The 23,213-nt window shown below is 36.9% G+C and overlaps 1 protein-coding gene across 5 annotated transcripts in view; it reads right to left on the bottom strand.

The window, feature by feature from the left end:
* The window catches only part of LOC131070233 (uncharacterized), a 125,759-nt gene that overhangs the window by 75,959 nt on the left and 26,587 nt on the right, over positions 1 to 23,213 (bottom strand). For 4 of the 5 annotated variants that reach the window (XR_009112299.2, XR_009112298.2, XR_009112295.2 and 1 more), the window contains exons 5-8: positions 3,681 to 3,759; positions 3,302 to 3,438; positions 3,088 to 3,174; positions 2,844 to 2,956 (exon numbers count right to left, since the gene is read on the bottom strand). Coding sequence is in view for 1 of the 5 variants with exons in the window: in XM_058005738.2 (XP_057861721.1) it covers positions 2,844 to 2,956; positions 3,088 to 3,174; positions 3,302 to 3,436; positions 3,682 to 3,759 (413 nt within the window). In the remaining 4 variants the exon portion in view is untranslated. The remainder of the gene's footprint in view (positions 1 to 2,843; positions 2,957 to 3,087; positions 3,175 to 3,301; positions 3,439 to 3,680; positions 3,760 to 23,213) is intronic. The other variant, XM_058005738.2, reaches the window with a different exon arrangement.

Genomic DNA, 23,213 nt, shown 5'->3' with positions numbered 1-23,213 from the left:
GCCAAAAAAATCAGCAAGAGCCTTGATTCCTTGAGGCTGAATTTGATGGACAAAGGGATGGAAGCGGGATATGTTATGAGTGGAAGTGGTTTCACATGGGAGGAACCTCTAATAAAAGCAAAGGATAGAAGTAAATAGCAGGGTGGGATAATTCATCAGTCATTGTTGAGGCTGGGACTGCAGCTCAGGGAGCCCTAGGATGTCTTATTATCAATTGGAATAGGCCATTGTCCGTAGTTTCAAATAGTAGCAGCCTACTTGATATCCTGATTTTAAAAGGATGAGAATAAGATTGAAACATTGTGTTGCTTGTTATTTTCCTCTTACAGACTTTGAGAGGTCCTCTACCCTCACCTAAGTTTTGACATTGGCACAAACCTTGGCCTTCCTTTATAGCATTGGACAGAAATGAAGGGCTCCTTTTAAGGCAGGAATTTATCTGTCATTGCTCCAGCTATCATGATGAGAAATGAGATTTTGGTGGTATTCACCATTACTTGAATTGGCTTTAAATTCTTCAACTGTTTTTTAACTTTTGACACTGTAATGTGATGAAGCAGTTGGTGAGTACATAAGGTGGCTTGTGAAGGACTTGGTGTTGTTCTCCTTTGCAAATAATTTCAAAAAATATCGAGCAAAGGGTCCTAATTGCTGTAGATTTCTCCCTGCACATTCACGTTGGCTCTCATCCATAAGCCCAGTTGTTTAAAGTTTAAACAGAAGATGTTGTCATGATGAACGAGGCATTATTTAGGGCTTGCTTCATACCAACAGAAATCCCTACTTTTAAATAGAATGCAATATTTTCTGATAAAGACTTTGGAAACATCATGCTTGAAACTACATAGGCCAGATTTGTCACTAGAAATGCATACCAACAATGAAAGATTATTATTCTGTTCTCCACGGATTACAACAAGAACAAGACTCTCTCTTTGGCTTCATTAATCCACCATGCAAATCATGGACACAGAGAAGGGCATTAAATTACTCCCCTGGTATTGCCATTTGCATCATTGAAAGTTTTTGCATGCAATAGAAGACTACCCAAGGCTGTTGATACACATTTGAGCATCTTTGGATGGAAAGGATATTTCCTTGACAGAGCATTGAGACACCCGTGGATATGACAGCCACAGCAATTGATGTCTGAAGAAGACCATCTCTTGACCACACGACTAGATTTGTACAGCAATTCTATCTTTGTAGGTAGTATAATTTTATTAGTTATGTTACACCTCTGATTACCACCGACAGGTATGTTAATGCTTTTTCGGCTTGTGGAAGTTACAAATAAAGAGCATTGGTAGTTGCTGACAGTTGTGTTGCTTGGCAACTATCAAGGAGTTTATATAGAAATTTTGTAGTCAAGGAAAGAGGCCACATATTGGAATTGTTCCCTTGTTCCGTTTTTTTGTATAAGAACACAAAACAAAAACATCCGTGATACCATTCTGTAAGACTGTTGAAAATACTCTGCAACTCTGGTATAAATCATTTATGTGTACTAATTTGTTTACTCTGCAATAGATAGTTGTTTATCAATTGAGTAGTAAACGGTCTTCCCTTGACTTTCCTATGTGCATTTGTGGACATAAGGATGTTACATTTCATCCTGCCTATGAGCTATGAATGGAAAAAAGGCCACACAGTGTCATGTAGACCAACATGCATAACAGGAATATGTCGCCATAGAAGTGTTAGTCACCATATAGCTGCCCTGAAGTACATGCTCATTAGTCGGTGATATTGTTATTATTTCCGCCTCAACAGAAAAAGATAAAATGATCACTGAGTAAAACTAATTGAGAAAGGAAACAAGAGTACAATAACCAATATCGCAAAAGGGGCCAAACCTAATTTTATCATCAGTCAGAGTTGTAAATCACCATTAGTGCAGAATAAAGATTGTACACAGGATTCCATTTACTGTACAAAGGTTGCCACAAGTCATGTTATATTATGAGGTCTCCAGAAATCAAATGTTCATAATGATCACTTGGTCAATAAATTTGTAGCTGCATTTGTCAACAAAACCATGTTATACATTGAGAAGGAAGCATTAACTAGCAGAAGAAGTTCAAATTGTTCAGCCTTGCAGAGGCGGCTACAGCTAAAGAACCTAAAGATGGAGAAGCATGGTTACCACTTGTTTTGGACTCAGTTGGACAAGTTCTGATGAAAAATCTAGGTCCCTGTTCACTAATGCTGATTCAATTCAATCAGACCTGTGCTATTCCATGAAACACTCGGTTTGCGTTTCAGCTCACTAAAAGGGACAAGTTGTGATTTTGCATGTAGAGTTCATAAAAAGGAAAATGGAAAGATATATGACACAAGACAAGTTGAGTAACCTAGAAAAAATTATTGTGGAAACTTTTGAATGAAGTTGTTCAGAAATGCTGATTAAATTCAATCAGACTTGTGCTATTCCATTAAACACTCTCTGCCTTTCAGCTCACTAAAACAGAAAAGTTGTGACTTTGTAGAAAGAGCTCATAAAAAGGAAAATGGAAAGAAATATAAAACAGGACAAGTTAGCTAAAAAAATTGATTGTGGAAAGTTTTGAATAAAGTTGTTAAAAACTGAAAAGAAGTCAAGCAAGCTGGTTGACTTTAGATAAACACCATACATATTAACAAAAAACAAGCACGAAAGAACCAAGTCATAGAGGAAACAAATCAAAAAAAACATTAAAACATTACTGATTATTTAGACACAGTTAAACTAACCATGAAAGAGGTGCAAATGTCAAACAAAACCAGCAGGGTATGATTTTATACACTAAACACCTCCAATAAAATCACAACAGAGAAAACTAAATCAAGGTTTTAACAAATACCTGTCTTCAACAAATGAATCCACATAATATATCAGCACGATTCCAAATAAAATGGTGCTCAAATAAGCCCAGGTAGGAGATGTGGAATGCTCACTTTTCTCTAAATTTGGCCCCTGTAAAAGAATCAAGTAAAAGGCATGGTTTGAGTCAAAATGGAATGCTGCATGCCTTATAAAAATACGAAGGCCAGCATATTTTCTGCATGTAATGAAAAAACATGTAGTAAGGACCCAAGGAAACTTACTAAAGTTAACTGCCATATAGCAAAAGGAAATATAAAGCAAGTGGCAGAAGCAATAGTTACAGCATGAAGCCGCCTCTTCTGCTGTGTCTGAAAGGACAAACAACAAATATTGTAGTTGATGTCCATGAATCAATTCCCTTCATCCTAGAAGATAATCTACTCATCTCTTTTGCAAATTTAAGACAGGAAATATAAGAAAGAACGATGAACAAACCTTCAATGAAACACGCCGAGCAATCACTCTTCTCAAGGCTGATAGAACTCCAGCAATAATAGGAGCAATCATCTTATGCAACCCAACTTTACCTTCCTCATACATAGACACATCTTCCCCTGAGCTTTCTTTTATTGGTAACTAAGAGTTAAGTTTTCAAAGCAGATTATTCCAAGAAAAATAACAAATTTCCTCAGATACAACATTTTTGAGACTTTGATTCAGAATCCTCATTATCTATTGTATGAAACTTGGTGAATACTTATCCTTTCTTTTGCGAGAAGACCTGCCATGCTGACATGACACATCCACTGAAATTTTTTGACATTACTGTTCACTTTTATATTGCACTAGAGACCAAAAAAATTGCAAAGGATATTGAATGGTGAATAGCTTGCCATGGTCCATCCTTGAGACAAAAAATAAAAAGATGCTGCCATTGCAATGAGTCCGCCCACCTTAAAAACCACAATTTATATTAATATAGTCAAATGTATATTCAAAGGAGCGCTATCAACTGTAAAGATGTCTATCAAGCAGAGCCATCATAACAAAATTGTTCAGAAGACACTTACTCATTTCAGTAGGCAAACCAAGAACTGGCCTTAAACTTCGTGGTGAGAAATTTAAAAATCATGGGTTACACAGACAGTTCTAACATGAAGCTAGATTAGTAATTTAACTTATTTATATTTAAGTACTGAAATGTTCACCCCTGATTTTTTATTTTTGAAGACTGTACAACGCAATATTAAACCAATGAAGAATACTTGCTGTTTTTTAGCTTCAGTTTGTTTTCATGATAATAATCAACATATAACAAATATATGTGCATAAAGACATAAAATAGCAATAGTAGATTGTAACTAAAACTCAATCAAGCTTCATAGGACATTGCCAAAGATTACAAATCAAACTTCAATTTAACAATATTCTGAAAATCAGATAAAACATTCGAATTGCAGACATGTTACCAACATGATTCACTAAGAAAAACAGCTCTGAGATGTGTCCAGCAGCATAGCAAAGCATGCATGGACTAAGGCAACTTCTTATTACAAGAGGTAATTGGTAAAAGCTGAATTAATTAAATGAATGAACAAAACGTTCATTTATAGATTACAAAGGAACGATGTTTCTACTATGAAACAATCATAAGAATTAGAAAAAATCTAATATCTACAAGATTTACAATTTTTGACCATTAAACTAAAATAGAAAGATATCACAAAGATATTATACTAACAACCTCCCTTGATGGTCAATCTATCTACTACACCAAGTTGCCCCCTGAACTTAACAAACTTATCCAAGTGTAGGAACTTGGTGAGGATATCTGCAATCTAGTCCTCGGTAGGAACATGCTGCAAATCCACGGATCCATGTTCAACCAGCTTGCGGATGAAGTGACAATGAAGCTCAACATGCTTGGTTCGCTCATGGAAGACTGGATTTTTAGCGAGTGTCAGCACCCCTTGATTGTCACATAAGAGGGGTGTAGGACTTGCTTGAGACAATTGGATGTCTAAAAGCATCCTTCAAAGCCAAACTGCCTCACAAGCTGCTTTAACCGTTCCTCAATATTCAGCTTCCGTCGAGGAAAGAGCTACGGCCTACTGCTTCTTACTGGTTCAAGTGATAGCACCTGTTCGAGGAAAGAGCTACGGCCTACTGCTTCTCACCGGTCCAAGTGATAGCACATGTGCCCAAACTAAAGACATACTCGGATGTGGACTTTTTGTCATCATTCAAAGCCTACCCAATCCGAATCTGTATAACCGATGAGTTCCATCCATAAAGGATACCAAAGTCTGAAGTGCCCTTGACATAGCGCGGGATCTGCCTCGCTGCAGCCCAATGTTCTGATGTAGGAGTTGTCATGAAGCGGGATATGTAACTCACTACATAGCTCAGATCAGGTCTAGTGGAGGTGAGATATATTAAACTGCCCACTAGTTGCCTGAAATCGGATTCATTCTCAACTGGAGAACCGGATTTGGTTGACAACTTCAAGCCTTTCTCCATAGGTGTAGATGCAGGTTTGCAATCCTACATTTGGAACTTGTGTAGCAAAACCCTGGCATATTTGGACTGAGAGATGAAGATGCCATGAGACTGCTACCAAACCTCAACACCTGGGCAGTAGTGCAGAAGCCCAAGGTCGGTCATGTCAAAAGACTGGCATAAATTTTGCTTGATTCCTTGAATCAAAGATACCGAACTGCCGGTGATGATCAAATCATCAACATAAATAACCAAAAAGATGATATCACTGCTAACAGTCTTGACAAACAAATTTGAGTCGGAAGGACTCCTCTAGAAACCCTAACCTGTGAGGTACTTATCAATTTTCATGTACCATGCCCAAGGAGCCTGTTTCAAGCCATTGAGTGCTTTCACCAGTTTGAGGACCCAGTGTTCTTTTTCGGCAACCTTGAATCCAAGAGCTTGCGTCATGTAGACCTCTTCCTGTAACTCACCATTCAAGAAGGCACTCTTGACGTCCATCTGATGGACTTTCTAGCTACACAGAGCTGCCATGGCTAGGACTAATTTGATGGTGCTCATCTTTGTTGTCGGAGCAAAGGTCTCCTCGCAATCAATTCCTTCACACTGAGAGAAGCCTTTGGCAATGAGACAAGCCTTATACTTATCCAAAGTACCATCAGCCTTGTATTTGACCTTATAGACCCATATGCATCCAATCGGTTTCTTCCCTAGAGGAAGATCTGACAGAACCCAAGTGTTATTTTTCAGCAAGCTCTAGTGCTCAATTGCCATAGCTTGTTCCCACTCAAGTATCCCTTCCGCCTATGTGTATGTTTGAGGTTCATACACACTATGAATGTTGGCCATGAGAACAAAATTGACATAATCAAGATGTTTGCTCGTATTCCGAGCAGTTTACCCTCGATGAGCTCATCATCATGAAGATCAACAATTGTCGTAGCCCACCATTTAGGCCGGAGAGTAGAAGTGCCAACATCAGATGCAAGAGGTGCAACAGGATCAGGGTCATCAAACAGAAGATCGGATGAATCCTGAGGAAAGTCAGGTGGTGCAGCTACATGCCTAAGTGATCCTACAATAGAAGGAACTAGTGTAGGTGTGGGAACAGGAACAGCTGGAGCCCTCCCATCAGGTGGACCTAATGGAAGACGGACACCCAATTCTGAAGCCTTTAAAGGTTGATCCTCTAAATGGCCCTCGTTCCTCGTCAAAAACCACATCACGACTGAAGATGAGAGAATCTGTCTTGATGTCAACTAGTTGGTAGGCCTTGTGAGTATCATTGTAGCCGGTGAGCATGAGTTTCTAGCTCTTGACATCCAACTTGGTGCATTTAGCATCAGGGATCCAAACAAAAGCAGTGGAGCCAAAAACTTTCAAGTGACTGATTTTGGGCTTGCAACCTGACCGGCCTCTTTCAGAGTCTTCTTCACAGCCACTGTAGGAGACCAATTCAGAAAATAGACTGCAGTGTTAACTGCTTCGGCCCAAAACTTCTTCAGAACACTCATGTTCAAGCATAGATCGGACCATTTTGGTAATCGTGTGGTTTCTCTGCTCAACAACACCGTTTTGCTGAGGGGTGTAAGGTGTAGTTAGTTGGTGCTTGATGCCATGTTGTTCACAAAAATGGGAGAAGGCAAAAGAACAAAATTCTCCCCCATTATCAAATCGAAGAGTAACAATAGGTTGATCGGACTCTTTTACTACTAATGCTTTGAACTTTTGAAAGCAAACAAACACCTCTGATTTCTGATGAAGAAAATACACCCACATTTTTCTACTATAATCATCAACAAAAAGTAAAAAATACCTAGACCCAATAACAGATCGAGTAGCTATAGGTCCATAGATATCAGCATGGACCAGTTGTAGTACCTTAGAAGCTCTCCAGGAGTCGCCATGGAGTCCGATGTTGCTTGCCAGCCTGACATGCTTCACAAACTCCGAGGTTTTGGGTCTGGATTTCTAGCAGTCCGATGACAAGATCTTCTCGAACAAGTTGAGCAAGATAGTGCACATTTAAGTGCCCATAACGTTGATGCCAAAGTGTACTAACATAGGAGCACTTGGCTGCCATAGCAAGCTCCTAAGAATCACAAGTATCAACTAGTCTGAAAGACCAAAATCCTCAAGACCCACAGCAACAGTTGTATGAGTCTTCCAATCAATGATACTGCACTGATGTGAACTAAAGGTCACATCGAGTCGAGGAGAATGTCTCAGAATTTGACTAACTAAGAGAAGGTTGAGTTCCATTTCTGCAACATAGTACACATTGAGGAAAATTAATTTCCTCCCTCCAGACTGAATCCGCACATTGCCCTTTCCGACAATGATGTACTCTTCCCCTCCTCCAAAAATAGCTGAATCTAAGTAAGCTTGAAAACCAGTGAACCAATCCCGGCGATTGACATGGTCTGTAGTTCTATAAGCCATGAAGGCGTAAAAGGCAGACTCGCTCTACTTGGTGTGCTCTGCTACATTTGTTTTAGGCTGTGAACCACTTTGCTTAGCCTATGCAGCCAAGCATTTACAACACTCAAGTTTCATATGACCAAATTTATGGCAGTAATTGCACTGAACACTCTTCTTCTTCAAGCCTTCTAATGACAGAGAAGAGGGTTTCTGTTGAGAAGACTGAGATTTGCCTTTATCCTTATGAAAGGATTTGGCTACAAATGCTTGTTCTATAGAGGATGAGCTGATATTGTTGCCGAACTGCTACTTCGACCGATCCTACTGCAGAAGTTTAGTGAAAAGATTAGCGAACTTCAAATCAACACCAGTTTAGGTGATGTTGAGTGTTTTGACAAAATGCTCATAGGACTTTGGCAAACTTTTCAAGGTTATGACAACCATGTCCTCTTCCTCCATATTTCGACCGATGGCTTTTAACTGGTCATGGATGTCCTTGATCCGATTGAGATGCTCCTGAAGGGATTTGTGCTCATCCATGACTATAGAGAAGAGCATATTTTTCAAAAAGAAGGCTCTGCTCTTATTCAACGTATCATGCAGCGTCTTGAGATGCTCCCATATCTCGGCAACTGTTTTGTCGAAAGGTATCTAAGGAAGCTGATTGTCGGTCACTGAGAGCTTGATGAGCATGACAGCTTCACGATTTTGTTCATCAAACTTGGTCTGATCAGGACCAATTGTAATGTGACGGGAGACTTTTCCAAGAACCAATTGATCAATAACGCAATACTCAAAAATCGTGAGCATCCGCTGCTTCCAGGGATTGTAATTTTTGCCGTCGAATTTCTAACTCCCCTCGAGGAGAATATTCATCACAGATGCCATCAAGAAAAACTGAGGTCAAAGCTGGTTGATCAAATGAAGGCATGAATATCAAGGAAGGAGTTGATCACCTCGTGAAATCGGGTAAACGCGATGCGTGAATAAAATTGAGGCAAAAAAATGACAAATTTCGAGGTTGAACAAAAACAATTGTCGACACAAATCCCAATGTATGGATTGCAGATGACCTTGAAAATTCTAAGAGATACCCAAAAAAGTTCATAAAAAACCCAAAAGGATTCTGCAGAGAAATAATAATGTCGATTAAAAACAAAAGATTTCGAACAAAACCCTACCCGACAAAACTCAAAAACAAAAAACCCGTCAGAGAGCCTTCACGGAAACCAGAAATCACGGGTTGAAATGGCGCGAACAGAAAACCCTCGATTTTCGACAAAATCCATGCAGGTATACAGACGCACTGTTGAAAGACAATCTGAGAATCGCGATTTTGCTGAAAAGCGTGAAGATACAAAAACGATGAACAAAGAAAACACAGGGTCGCGTCGTCGCGAAAATAAAAAAACGCAGGTAGAATTGTTGTCATTGCAAGCACAAACCACAAATCGCATCACAGAGCTGAAAGTCGCAAAGAATCATGATTTGCAGAGGTCAAAAAAGGAAATCACGAACAAAAGGACGTCGCACGACCACGAGCAACGGACGAAAAATGCAGTTCGCGTGGGCTAATTTACAACCTAAAAATGAACACGAACCAAACAAGCGCAGGCAGGAACGGAGGAAAGAGCCACGCATGACCAAAGAAAACAAGACATAGGAACCAAGAAAAAAAAAACTAAAAAGCCCTAGACGGGTTTTTAAAATTAACTGGAATAATTTTGAAAATATCCACTAATTGGAAAAAAAATCGAAAAAAAATTCTCCTAAAGCTCAGATACCATATTACAACAAGTAATTGGTAAAAACTGAATTAATTAAATGAATGAACAAAAAGTTCATTTATAGATTACAAAGGAAAGATGTTTCTATTATGAAACAAATCGTAATAATTAGAAAGAATCTAATATCTACAAGATTTACAATATTGACCATTAAACTAAAATAGAAAGATATCACGAAGATATTATACTAATACTTCTTGAATTGATAAATAGGTCTCTAGCTGCTCCTAATCTGGTCCAGCACTCACTGTTCGTTGACAGCAGTATTAAACTCAGAAATTCACCTCTTTCTAAAGCTCAGCAAACCCCTTAAACATTCTTCTCAAAGCCCATGATCTAGCAAGGAGATGGCGCCAAGCTTCTAAGGGCGATTTGACATAGTAAATCAGCTCTTCTTCAAATCTTGCAAGTCATGGCACCAGAAACAACACCCAGCCAAGAGGGGCACAAGGAGAGATACCCAGAACTGATTGCCTTCAATCTTCAAGAGTTGTGAACAGAAATATGATGACCAATACCTCTAAAATGCACTTCAAGACTCGGAAACTCACTCTAGCACTCTGAAAATGTTAATGCATGGTAGCTTATGCAAGATAAGATCTTCCTAATCTTCCTTGTTATGTTATTTATCTACATGCTTCATGTCTGATTTATATTGCATATGATTATCGGATTGTACAAACATTGCTTATCATTATGCTATCGGGCTAACAACCCGATAGCATATTAATGTCAATTGTTAATTGGCATTAATATGCTATCGGGGTATTAACCCGATAGCATATTAAATGCTATAAGTTATCGGGTTAAATTCGCCGATACATACTTGCTATCGGGTGCATAAACATTGGCACCGATTCACATCTGTTATCGGGCTTAATTATATCGGGCATATTTGTTATCGGGTTTAATGAATACACCGCTTCATTTGGCATTAACATTGGTTAACAAATGCACCGGTTGGATTATATACATCGTGCACTTTGAATCATCGGTGTTTATATGAACTGATTCATTATATTGATCAGTCATTATATTATGATATTACAATATGCTATTGGGGGTTTTTGAACCGATAATCAGCATTGTGTTAATGGTATAATTGTAAAGGCACCGATCAATGGGTGCATTGATCGGTCATGCCTAAAAGGCATGACCGGTCAATACACCAATTGACCGGTTGCCTAAATGATATATATGCCAATTGAATTCATTTGGAGAAGACATAGAAAATATTAAATGATCTCTCTCCTTCAGACCTGCAGATAAAAATCAGAATTATTAGACATTGACATAATTCCTCATATCCATATATAGCATTCATAGTTCATAACTTGTTCTTTAATTGAAATTGAAATAACTTTACATGGTATCAGAGCCAAGGTAATCAAACCTAAGGCTATTCAATTTTGATAAAATTCAAGGACTAAGTTACAAACTACATCACATTTCCATGATGGCCAACGCTATCAGATTTGAAGATAGACTCGGAGGTAGCGAAGATTTTTCAGCTTGGAAGTTTAGAATCAAAATGATTTTAAGAGAAAACAAAGTTGATTCATATGTCCAAACTGAAAGTGCACAACCAGAAAATGAAACCGAGAAATCCACATGGATCGAGGGAAATGATAAGGCTATTAAAATAATAGTGGATGGGGTAAGAAATAATATAATGCCCATCATTAGAAAGCAGGAGACGGCTTATAAAATGTTCAAGGCACTTGAAAGGACATTTGAGATATCAAATGCAAGTCGTACTCTGGCATTAAAACGAGAGATCAACCATATCGATATCAACAAAGGGGAGACAATTAACTCCTACTTCATGAGGATATCAAGCCTAAGAGATGACCTAGCTTCCCTTGGATACGACATCCAAAGCAAAGACTTAACACTCATTGCTCTAGATGGATTGCCTAGTGGATGGAACACATTCGTCCAAGGCATCAGTGCTAGGTCCAAATATCTTAAGTTTGAAAGACTAAGAGATGACTGTCTACAAGAAAAATCCAGATTGAACAAGGTAGGAATAAAACAGAAGAATATAGATGAAGACTTGCAAGTCCTAAATACAAACATCAATAAGAAGTACAAAAAGAAGCAATTCAGGAAAAGAAAAGCTAAACAAAGCAAGAATACTTCTAAGAAAGACCTATCACATGTTCAATGTTTCAGGTGTGACAAATTCGGACACTATGTTGCAAACTGTCCGGAGAAAGGGAAGCAAGCCACATTTGCAAAAGTGAGGAAATCTAGAAGAGAAAATGCCTCCGAGAACTATGTCCTCTACTCAACACTTACAAGCCATGCTTCAAACAAGTCTAACTCATGGGTGATCGACAGTGGTTCATCCAGACACATCACCGGCTTTAGAGAAATACTAGACTCCATGATAGAGAAAAATGGTGAAGAAGTAACCATCGGAGACGATTCTTCACATCCAGTCAGAGGAATTGGAACCTGCACCATCAAACTGAAGACAGGCATGTCACTACAACTTGAAGAAGTACTATATGTTCCAGGCATCAAAAGAAATCTAATCTCCATATCAGCACTAGAAGATCAAGGATACAGAGTGACCTTCATGGAAAACAAGGTGTTGGCTTGGCCAAAGAGATCCTCCATCAAAGACGCTAAGGTCATTGGTCGAAGACAAGGCTATTTGTATGAGCTATGTACAGAGCCCAATCTAGCATTGATCCATGAAACAACTAATGCAAATGAAGTATGGCACAGGAGATTAGGCCATCTGAATTATAGAGCTTTGTCAACTATGGGAAACCTTGTCACAGGTCTGCCTAAGTTGAAGCAATATCATTCAGAGGCATGCAAAGGGTGTGCCTTAGGTAAAAATACCAAAAGTGCATTTCAGAATAGTACTAGGAAAACTAGCAAAGTTTTGGAGTTAATTCATTCTGATGTATGTGGACCTATGTCCGTACCCTCGCTAGGGGGATTTTTGTACTATGTATTTTTTGTTGATGACTACTCTAAGAAGACGTGGATCTACTTTCTGAAATGTAAAGAATCAAAAGAGATCCTAAGTAGGTTTAAAGAGTTTAAAACATTAACAGAAAATCTCTCTAAAAACAAAATTAAAACCTTAAGAACTAACAATGGGCGGGAATACACATCAGGACTATTTAAAGACTTTTGTAAAAATTCTGGGATTAAGAGGGAGTTGACAATACCTTATAATCCACAACAAAATGGAGTAGCTGAAAGAAAAAATAGGACCATAGTAGAAGCTGCCAAAGCCATGATACTAGATCAAAATCTAAACTTGAACCTTTGGGCAGAAGCAACTAACACTGCTTTGTACATACAAAATAGATGTCCTCATTCACACCTTGAAGATAAAACTCCTGAGGAAGTCTTTACCAAGACAAAACCAGATATCAGCCATCTTAGGATATTTGGGTGTCCGGTCTATATTCATGTACCTAAAGAGAAAAGACTAAAACTAGAACCCTCTGGAAAAAGGGGAATACTTGTAGGATACAGTGAAACTTCTAAAGCCTACAGAATCTATGTACAAGGGCAGAGAAATATTGAACTCAGTAGGGATGTAATCTTCGAAGAAGATTTAGCCTTCAAAAGGGCCCAAAATACAATAGAACCTGAAATTCATAATCCTACTCCTAACCTAGAAGAAGAACCTACTCCTGAGCTTCAGAGGGAGTATCTTGAGGAAACTATAAGTGAAACACAAGACCCACCTATAGATAATCACAAGAAAAAACCACTATGGGCACCAAAACTATAGCAGAAGCTAAGAAGTTCGCTGCTCCTTCAGGAACCTTCAAGGAAAGCAAGAGACCTAATAAATTCATCAACTATGTTGCACTTATGAATGATCTCTCTAAAGCTGAACCTAACAATGTTTCAGATGCACTCAAACATCAAGTATGGATAGATGCCATGACTGAAGAATATAAGTCCATTATGAAGAATGATGTTTGGGAGATTGTTCCTAGGCCAACCAAGAAGTCTATTGTGTCTTCTAAATGGTTGTTTAAAATCAAGCATGTTGCAGATGGCAGTATTGAAAAACACAAGGCCAGATTTGTAGCTAGAGGGTTCTCACAGAAGGAAGGAATAGATTACGAAGAAACATTTGCACCTGTTGCCAAGTACACATCAGTAAGAGTTGTCCTAGCCATTGCAGCAGCAAAAGGGTGGAAGGTACATTAGATGGATGTATTCCTAAATGGCGAGATCATGGAAGAAGTCTACTTAGAGCAACCTGAAGGGTTTAAAATTCATGATGCAGAGTCTCATGTGTGTAGACTCAAGAAAGCTCTCTATGGGCTCAAACAAGCTCCCAGAGCCTGGTATGAAAGAATTGACACCTATCTCTCAAAGCTGGGTTTCTCTAAGAATGATGCAGATCCTAATCTCTACCTCAAAAGAAATAAAGGTGATATGTTAATATTAATTTTATATGTTGATAACTTATTAATCACAGGAGATGATCACCTAATAAATCAATGCAAGAAAGATCTATCCACAGAATTTGATATGAAAGACTTGGGGCTTCTTCATTACTTCCTAGGATTGGAAGTATGGCAGAATTCTGATAATATTGTACTGAACCAAGGAAAGTACACCTTGGACATATTGACAAGATTTGGAATGCTAAACTGCAGACCCATGACCTCTCCTATGGAAACCAACTTCCATAAACTTAAAGAAGCAGCAGCAGAATCAAGACCTACTGACCCCACTCAATACAGGCAGATGATTGGGTCCCTGATGTATCTAGTAAATACAAGGCCAAATATCTGCTATGTTGTTAATGCCTTAAGTCAGTTCATGTGTGAACCTAAGGAGATACACCTGGTTGCAATAAAGCATATAATGAGATATCTACAAGGTACCCTAAAGCTTGGTCTTAAATATGAAAAGGTTGACATAGATCTACATGGATTTACAGATTCATATTGGGCTGGCAGTGTAACTGACAGAAAGAGCACTTCAGGGTGCTGCTTCAGTTTAGGGTCAACCATGATATCCTGGATCAACAGAAAACAATCTTCAATAGCTCAGAGTTCCACAAAGGCTGAATATGTTGCAACTTCAACGGCTGCCCGAGAAGCAGTATGGCTAAGGAAATTGCTCGTGGGATTATTTGGAGAACCTATGAAACCTACAGTCATTCAATGTGATAATCAAAGCTGTATAAAACTCTCTGTAGATCCAGTATTTCATGACAGGTCCAAACATATTGAGATTCCATATCACTATGTACGAGATATGGTTGACAGAAATGTGATAAAGTTAGAATATGTGTACAGGAGATCAGACTGCAGATATTCTGACCAAACCACTTTCCAGAGTGAAGGTTGATCACTTCAGAAAGGGTTTAGGTATGATAGAAAGGTAATCTACTTTGTAATCTATGCTTACATATATTTAAGATGTTTAATGTGTAAACTTCTTTGTCATGTTTGGACTATCTCTTGGCTTCTTGCCACCTATGTTCATATCTAAGAGGTGACGATCTCTCAGATACTGAACACTTGTATGTAGACATCATAAGGTGACGATTTTATGATAGTCAAACCAATAATCATGTTGGATCACTAGTAAGTCATGGATGTGCCATGACTATGTTGTGATATAACATTTGTACATATGTTATTGCATTATCACAACTTGGATATGATGAGAACTTAAGCACTTCTCATATGGTTATCCTTGTATTGCGTGTTAGGCAATACTGATATCACGTGTAGGTGATATCTCAACCATTGATCATGTTGGATCTCTGGTAAGTCATGGATGTGCCATGACTATGTTGTGATAAACATTTATAAATGTTATTGCACTTATCACAACTTGGATATGATGAGAAACTAACCTTTCTCATAGACTTATCCTTAAGTATTGCGTGTTAGGCAATACTGATATCACGTGTTAGGTGATATCTTGATGAATCTTACAGATCACATGTTTTGGTGATTTCTCACATGATCAAGTGATGATTCTCTTACTTTTATCACATGTTAAAATAATACTTTATGTCACATTCTCAGGTGATGTTCTTCTATTTTGTATCATATGTCTTGATGGTACTTCTCATGTATAAATGATTTTTGCTGACTGACATTATCTTAGTTATGAAAAGGAAATGTGATGCAGGTTGCCTTATCTATCTTCCAAAGCTAAGAGGGAGTGTTAATGCATCGTAGCTTATGCAAGATAAGATCTTCCTAACCTTCCTTGTTATGTTATTTATCTACATGCTTCATGTCTGATTTATATTGCATATGATTATTGGATTGTACAAACATTGCTTATCATTATGCTATCGGGCTAACAACCCGATAGCATATTAATGTCAATTGTTAATTGGCATTAATATGCTATCGGGGTATTAACCCGATAGCATATTAAATGCTATAAGTTATCGGGTTAAATTCGCCGATACATACTTGCTATCGGGTGCATAAACATTGGCACCGATTCACATCTGTTATCGGGCTTAATTATATCGGGCATATTTGTTATCGGGTTTAATGAATACACCGCTTCATTTGGCATTAACATTGGTTAACAAATGCACCGGTTGGATTATATACATCGTGCACTTTGAATCATCGGTGTTTATATGAACTGATTCATTATATTGATCAGTCATTATATTATGATATTACAATATGCTATCGGGGGTTTTTGAACCGATAATCAGCATTGTGTTGATGGTATAATTGTAAAGGCACCGATCAATGGGTGCATTGATCGGTCATGCCTAAAAAGGCATAACCGGTCAATACACCAATTGACCGGTTGCGTATTGACCGGTTATGCCTAAATGATATATATGCCAATTGAATTCATTTGGAGAAGACATAGAAAATATTAAATTATCTCTCTCCTTCAGACCTGCAGATAAAAATCAGAATTATTAGACATTGACATAAGTCCTCATATCCATATATAGCATTCATAGTTCATAACTTGTTCTTTAATTGAAATTGAAATAACTTTACAGAAAAAAGCATCTAATCTTCTCAAAACTTAGTCCAAACATCACAAACACACACCACACCCAAAACCTGCAAACCCTCTTCAAAACACACTGAAAATCTTCATCTTCATACCAAAATCAAACACCTCCATAAGCCAAAAGATCACCAAAAACAACCAGCTAGGGTGGGGCTTTCACCACTGAAACTAGTGTCCCACCTGAGGTTTTTCGTCCTCAAACGAGCAGATATGTCCTTTCTGGAAACGCCCCAGCAGCACTTTGTTATGTCTCCATAATAAAGATGCAGAAATGAAGGCTCAATCTCCCTTTTAAAGAATGAAAGAGTGAATTAGGGCAGCTTTAGGGTTTTCCCACTCTTTTGTCATTTTGAATTTAGCTTTATCTTCTCCATGTCTAGGCGTACCCCCTTTTTGCCTTCTTAAATTATTTTGCATTTCAAATATTTCCTTTTCTCCCTTAGGCATCCACTTTCTAAGCCATTATTTTAGCCTTAAGTCGAAGAAATATAATGGTCCCCTTTTTTAAAACAACATTATTCAAATCAGCCATGGGTACTTTTCTGAAAGGCTTAAAGGCAACCACTAAAAGATTGAAATGGCCAATAAAACAAATATTTCTTTGAAACATTTGAACTCACCAAAGTTAAAGATAGGAACCCTGCACTGACTGAAGAAACTGGTGGCCCACTGACTTACTATATATAGTAAGTACTAAAAATAACTTCCTACCAAAAATAGAAAGCTCTGCCGGAAAGCTCAAGAAATTCCTGCACGATCTCAACCAGGACACAGAGTCCCTTAACCAAAATCATTTAGCCTACAGGAACTCGGAATAGGCTAATGGTACTCCCATGCTGACTAGGCGCAAAGAGGGGGCATTACAAATACCCAAATTTGATTTAAGTAATGGGCTTCCATATCTATCTACTTTGGCTGTTATTACTAGGCCTTACAATCCCTTTTTGTTACTTAAATACCATTTGCAGTACACAACAAAAACAAATCATTTGTAGTTATTTGAATTAAATTATTAATGTAAACCATAAGTACTTAAACCACAAATGGTTCTAATGACCATATAATTCCATGGAATAGGAAGACAGGGAAACTTCCATAATCCTTAGAACTATCAAATAGATAAAAGGTTATAATGACCACTAAAAGATAATTCACGAAAGGTTGTGGTCAGTTGAGTCATATCTTATCCAGCTATGATATGTTCCTATATTCAAGTTCTTTTTCATTTCACTTTTGTAATATTCTTGTCAAAAAAATTGAAAACAAAAACAGCAACTTAGAAACACTTGCACCCCAAAAGAGCAAAGACAGACCTCAACATTCAACAAAAGTCATTCAAGAGACGATAACAGTTAGAACCACACACTATATCATCATTTTGATTTTGAAAGTTTGCTATATGAAATACATTTATTCTGATCTATCACCTGCATTATAGTTAAAATTTTGGAAACATAATTATCCAATCACAACATAGATGCATCCCCTTGTTTACCTTTATATAGATTTAGATCCAAAAGTCTGCTTCTGTGTAATGTCCCCTTTCAGGATTTACCATAATTCAGCCCTGGGACATCAATTTTAAACTGAAATAAGAATTGTAATATACTAATTAACATAACTTAATTCAAACTTAATATATTTCATTATAATGTTGAATTTAAAATTTAAAAATAATTTAGAGAGTAGAACTTATCTTGGTAGATTCCTTTAGTTTGTGCTGATCCTAAATATGGTAATATGTCTCCTCAAAATCCGATCATAAATGTGGCTATGACTTCTCAACCTTTTTGCTCTACATCATTGTGTTGTATATTCTTCCCTTAAGAGTTGTAACTTGTGACACTATAATCGGTAATGAAGTATTGTGTCTTTTCTTAAATTTCACCATCTTATATAAACATAAACATAATCACATCTCTGACTAATCGTGGCTTTTTATTAATTTGATAAACTGCATCTCTTTACTATTAGTAAGACTATTTCTGCTATATCTGATATTAGTTGTGCTAGGTGATCTGGATATTCAATCTGACGCTGGCCTTCATCTGATTTAATATTGGAGAATATGCTGTGAATGTCTTTCTATCGCCTGGAGTGATTTATTGTTATTTCTGATTTACACTTGAGTATAAGCAAGTATATATGTATGATTCTAATTTATCCTAACGATGAATTCCTGTTTTCCCATTCGATCCATAATATATATAGCTTGTAACCTGAATGGTTGCATCTCTTGACTATAAGAGACATGTATTTCCCTAATCGTGACTCTTCACACAGATCGCATCTGATAATGATTATTGTATTCCCTTAATCATGATCGATATCATCGTTTAGATGGAAATTGATGATCCATACTTAACGATTATTAATTGAGCCTTGACTATATACTTATCATTATCGTATCTGTGTTTAAACACTTCACTATTATAACGATTCAAGTTGAGGATTCATTGTTTGCCCTTAATCTTTAATAACTGCGTGGGTATTACATTCTGGTTCGATTTGGTAGATGATGTTCTGTATTTGCCTTTATCATTAGTATCGTGCCAATTCATTCTTATTGATGAATATAATAACTTTCATTGCTATCAATATATGCCTGAACCGAAAACGATCATATCCAATTCTTGAAAGCATTGTTATCACCGATTCTCCTTAATCATTATTTAGAGTCCTAATTGATCTTCATACTAGGTGTTGGTTTGCCTCCTTGTATGTAGTAGCTTAATTGCCATTCAATATAGAATCGCTGTTTCCTTTGCCATTCAATATAGAATTGCTGTTCCCTTGGTAAACTCTTTCTTTATATACGATCTACATAGCTGATTGTATTGCCAAGTATGAAGATTATGTGTCAATATGTTTAATGGCATTAATACCGTATTTGCCCTCACATAATATCAGAATCTCTTAAGAAATTATCGCAGACTATGGTCAAAGGAATTGGCCCCCTTAAAACAGTATTTGTGTAGCGTATCTTTTGTATAATGGGTCGTTCATGAGCTTTAGGCATTACATCCCATCTTTCCTCTTTGCTACGTAGTTTCCCTTGTATGTTTTTGTTGCAAAGGCAGACAAATCTGACATGTGTCAGATTTGGTCTGTCACTGTGTTTCTTTAATAATTATTTAATAGTAATTAATATTGATTGCAAATTAATATTTTATTTAATAATTGGTTATTAGAAAGATAAATGGTATTTAATAATTTATAGAGATAAATGGTATTTAATAATTTATTATTACAGAGATAAATGGTTATTCATTAATAATATAGCTGATAGAAATAAATGGATGATTAATCAGAAATAACTAAGTGTATTGATATTTAATTTAATTTAATTTTTATGTTTAAACTTTATTCTTTTGTATTTTAATTTTATTATCATTATTTATTATTAAATTATATTTCAAAGTGGGAACATCGCATTCTGAGCCTAAATCTAGAAAGAGGGAGATCGATTATGATATACCAAGCGTGTGAACACTGCTTAGAACCATCGTCCATCATACATACAATGTGTTCTTCACCTAAAATTCAAACCCTTGCAGTTGAGTCATATACACTTTCTCCAAATCTCAAATAAGTAATACACTTTTCCTGTCCATGTGGTAATATTTCCATCCAAAATTTGACGAAATGGCTAGAAAAAACCAAATAGTCAACATATTTGTTCTTGGAGCAAAGGTCTCCTCATATTTTATATCCTTGTCTTTCAATAGGCTTTTCCTCTATCAATTTTCATGCCTGTACATCTTCTATATGTAGTACGTAGTTTCGCTTGGAATCTGCTTCATTCCTTATATTTGTTGCAACACATGTTGATGTGAAAATCAGGTCACTCAAGCTAGACCAACAGGGTCATATGGGGAGTTCATTTTAGGACATGTGACTACAAGACTCTTTCCAATACAAAACCAACAAGTCATTGTATGTAATAGTTTGTAAAATAGGTTTGGAAGGTAGCAGGTATAATTAGAAACATATCAATGGCCTATCATTCAAACTGCAGACATAACCATTGTGGAGAACACGTCAAATGCCAAGATCACCACTTTATATGGGCAGCAAACTCATCATTCACCGTGATCAATTCTAGGGTACGGTGGAAAATGCAAGAATAACCTTTACAAAAAAGAGATCACTTCAACAATTTCTTACTAGCAGCATTAGCAATCTCAATTTATAACTGATGGAGAGTAGAGATTGAAGAGTTTTTGGATTTAAATTTATTCATTTCACATACTTTTTTGCAATTTTGGCACCAAGAGGGAGTGTGTGAACAATACAACCATATCTGGCATTCACAGAGTTTTTAACAAAACGATAAATCACCAAATAAACTCCCCAAGTTTCTAGTGAGTTCTGCCAGAAACTTGGCAAGTCCGTACAAAAAAACTTGCTTAAAGCAACAGCAGTGCGGAACACACCAAAAACACAGAGACAACACTGAAAGAATGTGGTTTTTTCCTCCATAAATTAAGATATGCCCCTCACACTTTGCACACAGCAATCTTGTGTCCTTTGGAGCTAATTGAAAGGATTTGTAGGTGAATTTGAAGGGCAAATTTGAAGAATTTTGAGGGCAGGTTTTTTTCATTTTTTTTTCTTTTTCTTTTTTTTGCAGGAATTTAAATTAATTTTGCTTGCTAAAAACTAGCATGTAGGTTAGAAACAATTTATAATTTTCTAAAACTTGGTAGTATTTTAAAATTTACTTCCAAAAAATTAGATTCATCTTCATTTTCTTCATTTATGCTATAATTGTTTTAGGAATTCACATTTTTTTCTCTACACAAGTTAGTTTTCTGATTTTCACCTATATTTGGGAATAAAATGATTAGGTTATATTGAATTTATGCCGATTTAAACTAATTTACATTCATTTATATAAATTTTAGGCTAAATTTATGCTGAATTATAGTAATTTATGTTGAATTTAGGCTGATTTACTTGTATTTAAAAATTAAAATGTGGTATTTTCATTTTGTAACTGTAGGTTATATAAAATGGCAAAAAGAGAGGCCTCTAAATCAAGATCAGGCTCAGGCTCAACCTAATTGATGCCAATTACAGGCACTCATCGTGCAGGAGCTAGAGACCCTACTTGGAAATATGTCAATACAAGAAGTCAAGGACCAACCCCTGGGACATTTATTTGCATCAGAAGCCACAACCTATATCATATTGGAGAGATTGTGAAGGGCCTCACAACATGCTTTCAAAAAATGATACTTCAAGTAAAGGTGAGAGACCTAATTATTCAAGAATTGCACAATTACAGACTAGTAAAAGTAAGCTCTTTTCTTTGGACCTAGCTATCCGAGGAAGAACCACTCAGTCACCAGGTCACAAAAATTGGAGTCTTTACATCACATGCATTTTACAAGTTATAGATATCAAATTTACAAATATTGATGATGAGATAAAATATGGTTTGCTTACCAACTCTTTAATATTTTATTTGTAGATTCTTGGTGGCTAGATTGGAGTGCAAATACCCCAAATCTTCAGAGATTAACCATCCACATTTTGTGCCAACCATGTAGTGCATGCAGCTGCAAGCACAGTTAGAGTTTGCTTAAGGCCATCCATACAAAGAAGAGCAACAAATTATCTCAAAAACGCCTCAATGACCTTGTCTTTGTATAATACCTTCGGCTAGAGGACAAATCACAGGAGGTCATTAATTTGGATGGCATTGATCTTTATAGGGATCGGACAAGGAAAGACAAGCAACCACCATTGTTTACTGAAGATGAGATCCTGGATTTTGAGAGGTTGGCAATGGAGTATGTGGGTAAAGCAAGAGCCATAGGATTGGATGACATTGATCAGGCAAAGGACGAGTCATTGCCATCTACTAGTAGGATAGAAGTCCAACCAAAACCACAATCACAGCCTCCTATGCCAAGCCAGGAGTCATAGCAGACTCCAAGGATTAGAGCCTCAACCTCTCAAGTTTTCAGTAGATTAAAGAAGAGAAAGATATAAAATGTTATATTTTGTAATATGTGATTTAGGAATTATGACGATGATTTTCAAAGGCAATCATCATAAATTCATAATAGTTGTCAACTATCTATTGTATCAGCCTCGAGATTCTGCATTATGATGCTATTTTGTACACAATTTGTATTCAAGTCAATCAAATTTAATGAAGACCTATGTTACCCCGAGTTTTCCGGGACGGGGGGATGGGTTTTCGGGACGTTTTTCTTTTCCAGAACAGAGGATGGCAGGGGACGGCTATATATGTGTGTGTGTGTGTGTGTGTGTGTATAACATTGTAACACAGTAAACATTCATCATAGCAACATAATAACATTTATAAATTAGAGTCTTGATTCTAATTCTAAAATCATTGAATCAAAGATTATTCATCGAATCGTCATAAAACTAAGAACATAGCATCAAACGAATCACATTGAATCATCATAGAATAAGATTAAGAACATAGGATAGCATCATGATCAAATGAATCAAATGAGAGTTCACGTTTCATAATCTTTTTTTCCTTCTCAGACCAAAATAAAAAAACCCTTTCACTTCTAAGTCTCTGACTTCACGTTTTCACCAGTAATTTTTTTATTTTCCTAAGCGCTGCCGTGAACTCCTCCTGTCTGCCAAGCAATGTTCTTATTTTTTTGTTTGGGAAAGCATTATGATATCGATATCAT

The sequence above is a fragment of the Cryptomeria japonica genome, chromosome 2, assembly GCF_030272615.1.
Source record: "Cryptomeria japonica chromosome 2, Sugi_1.0, whole genome shotgun sequence".
NCBI classification, from domain to species: Eukaryota; Viridiplantae; Streptophyta; class Pinopsida; order Cupressales; family Cupressaceae; genus Cryptomeria; species Cryptomeria japonica.
This window is presented reverse-complemented; position numbering and strand designations above follow the sequence as displayed.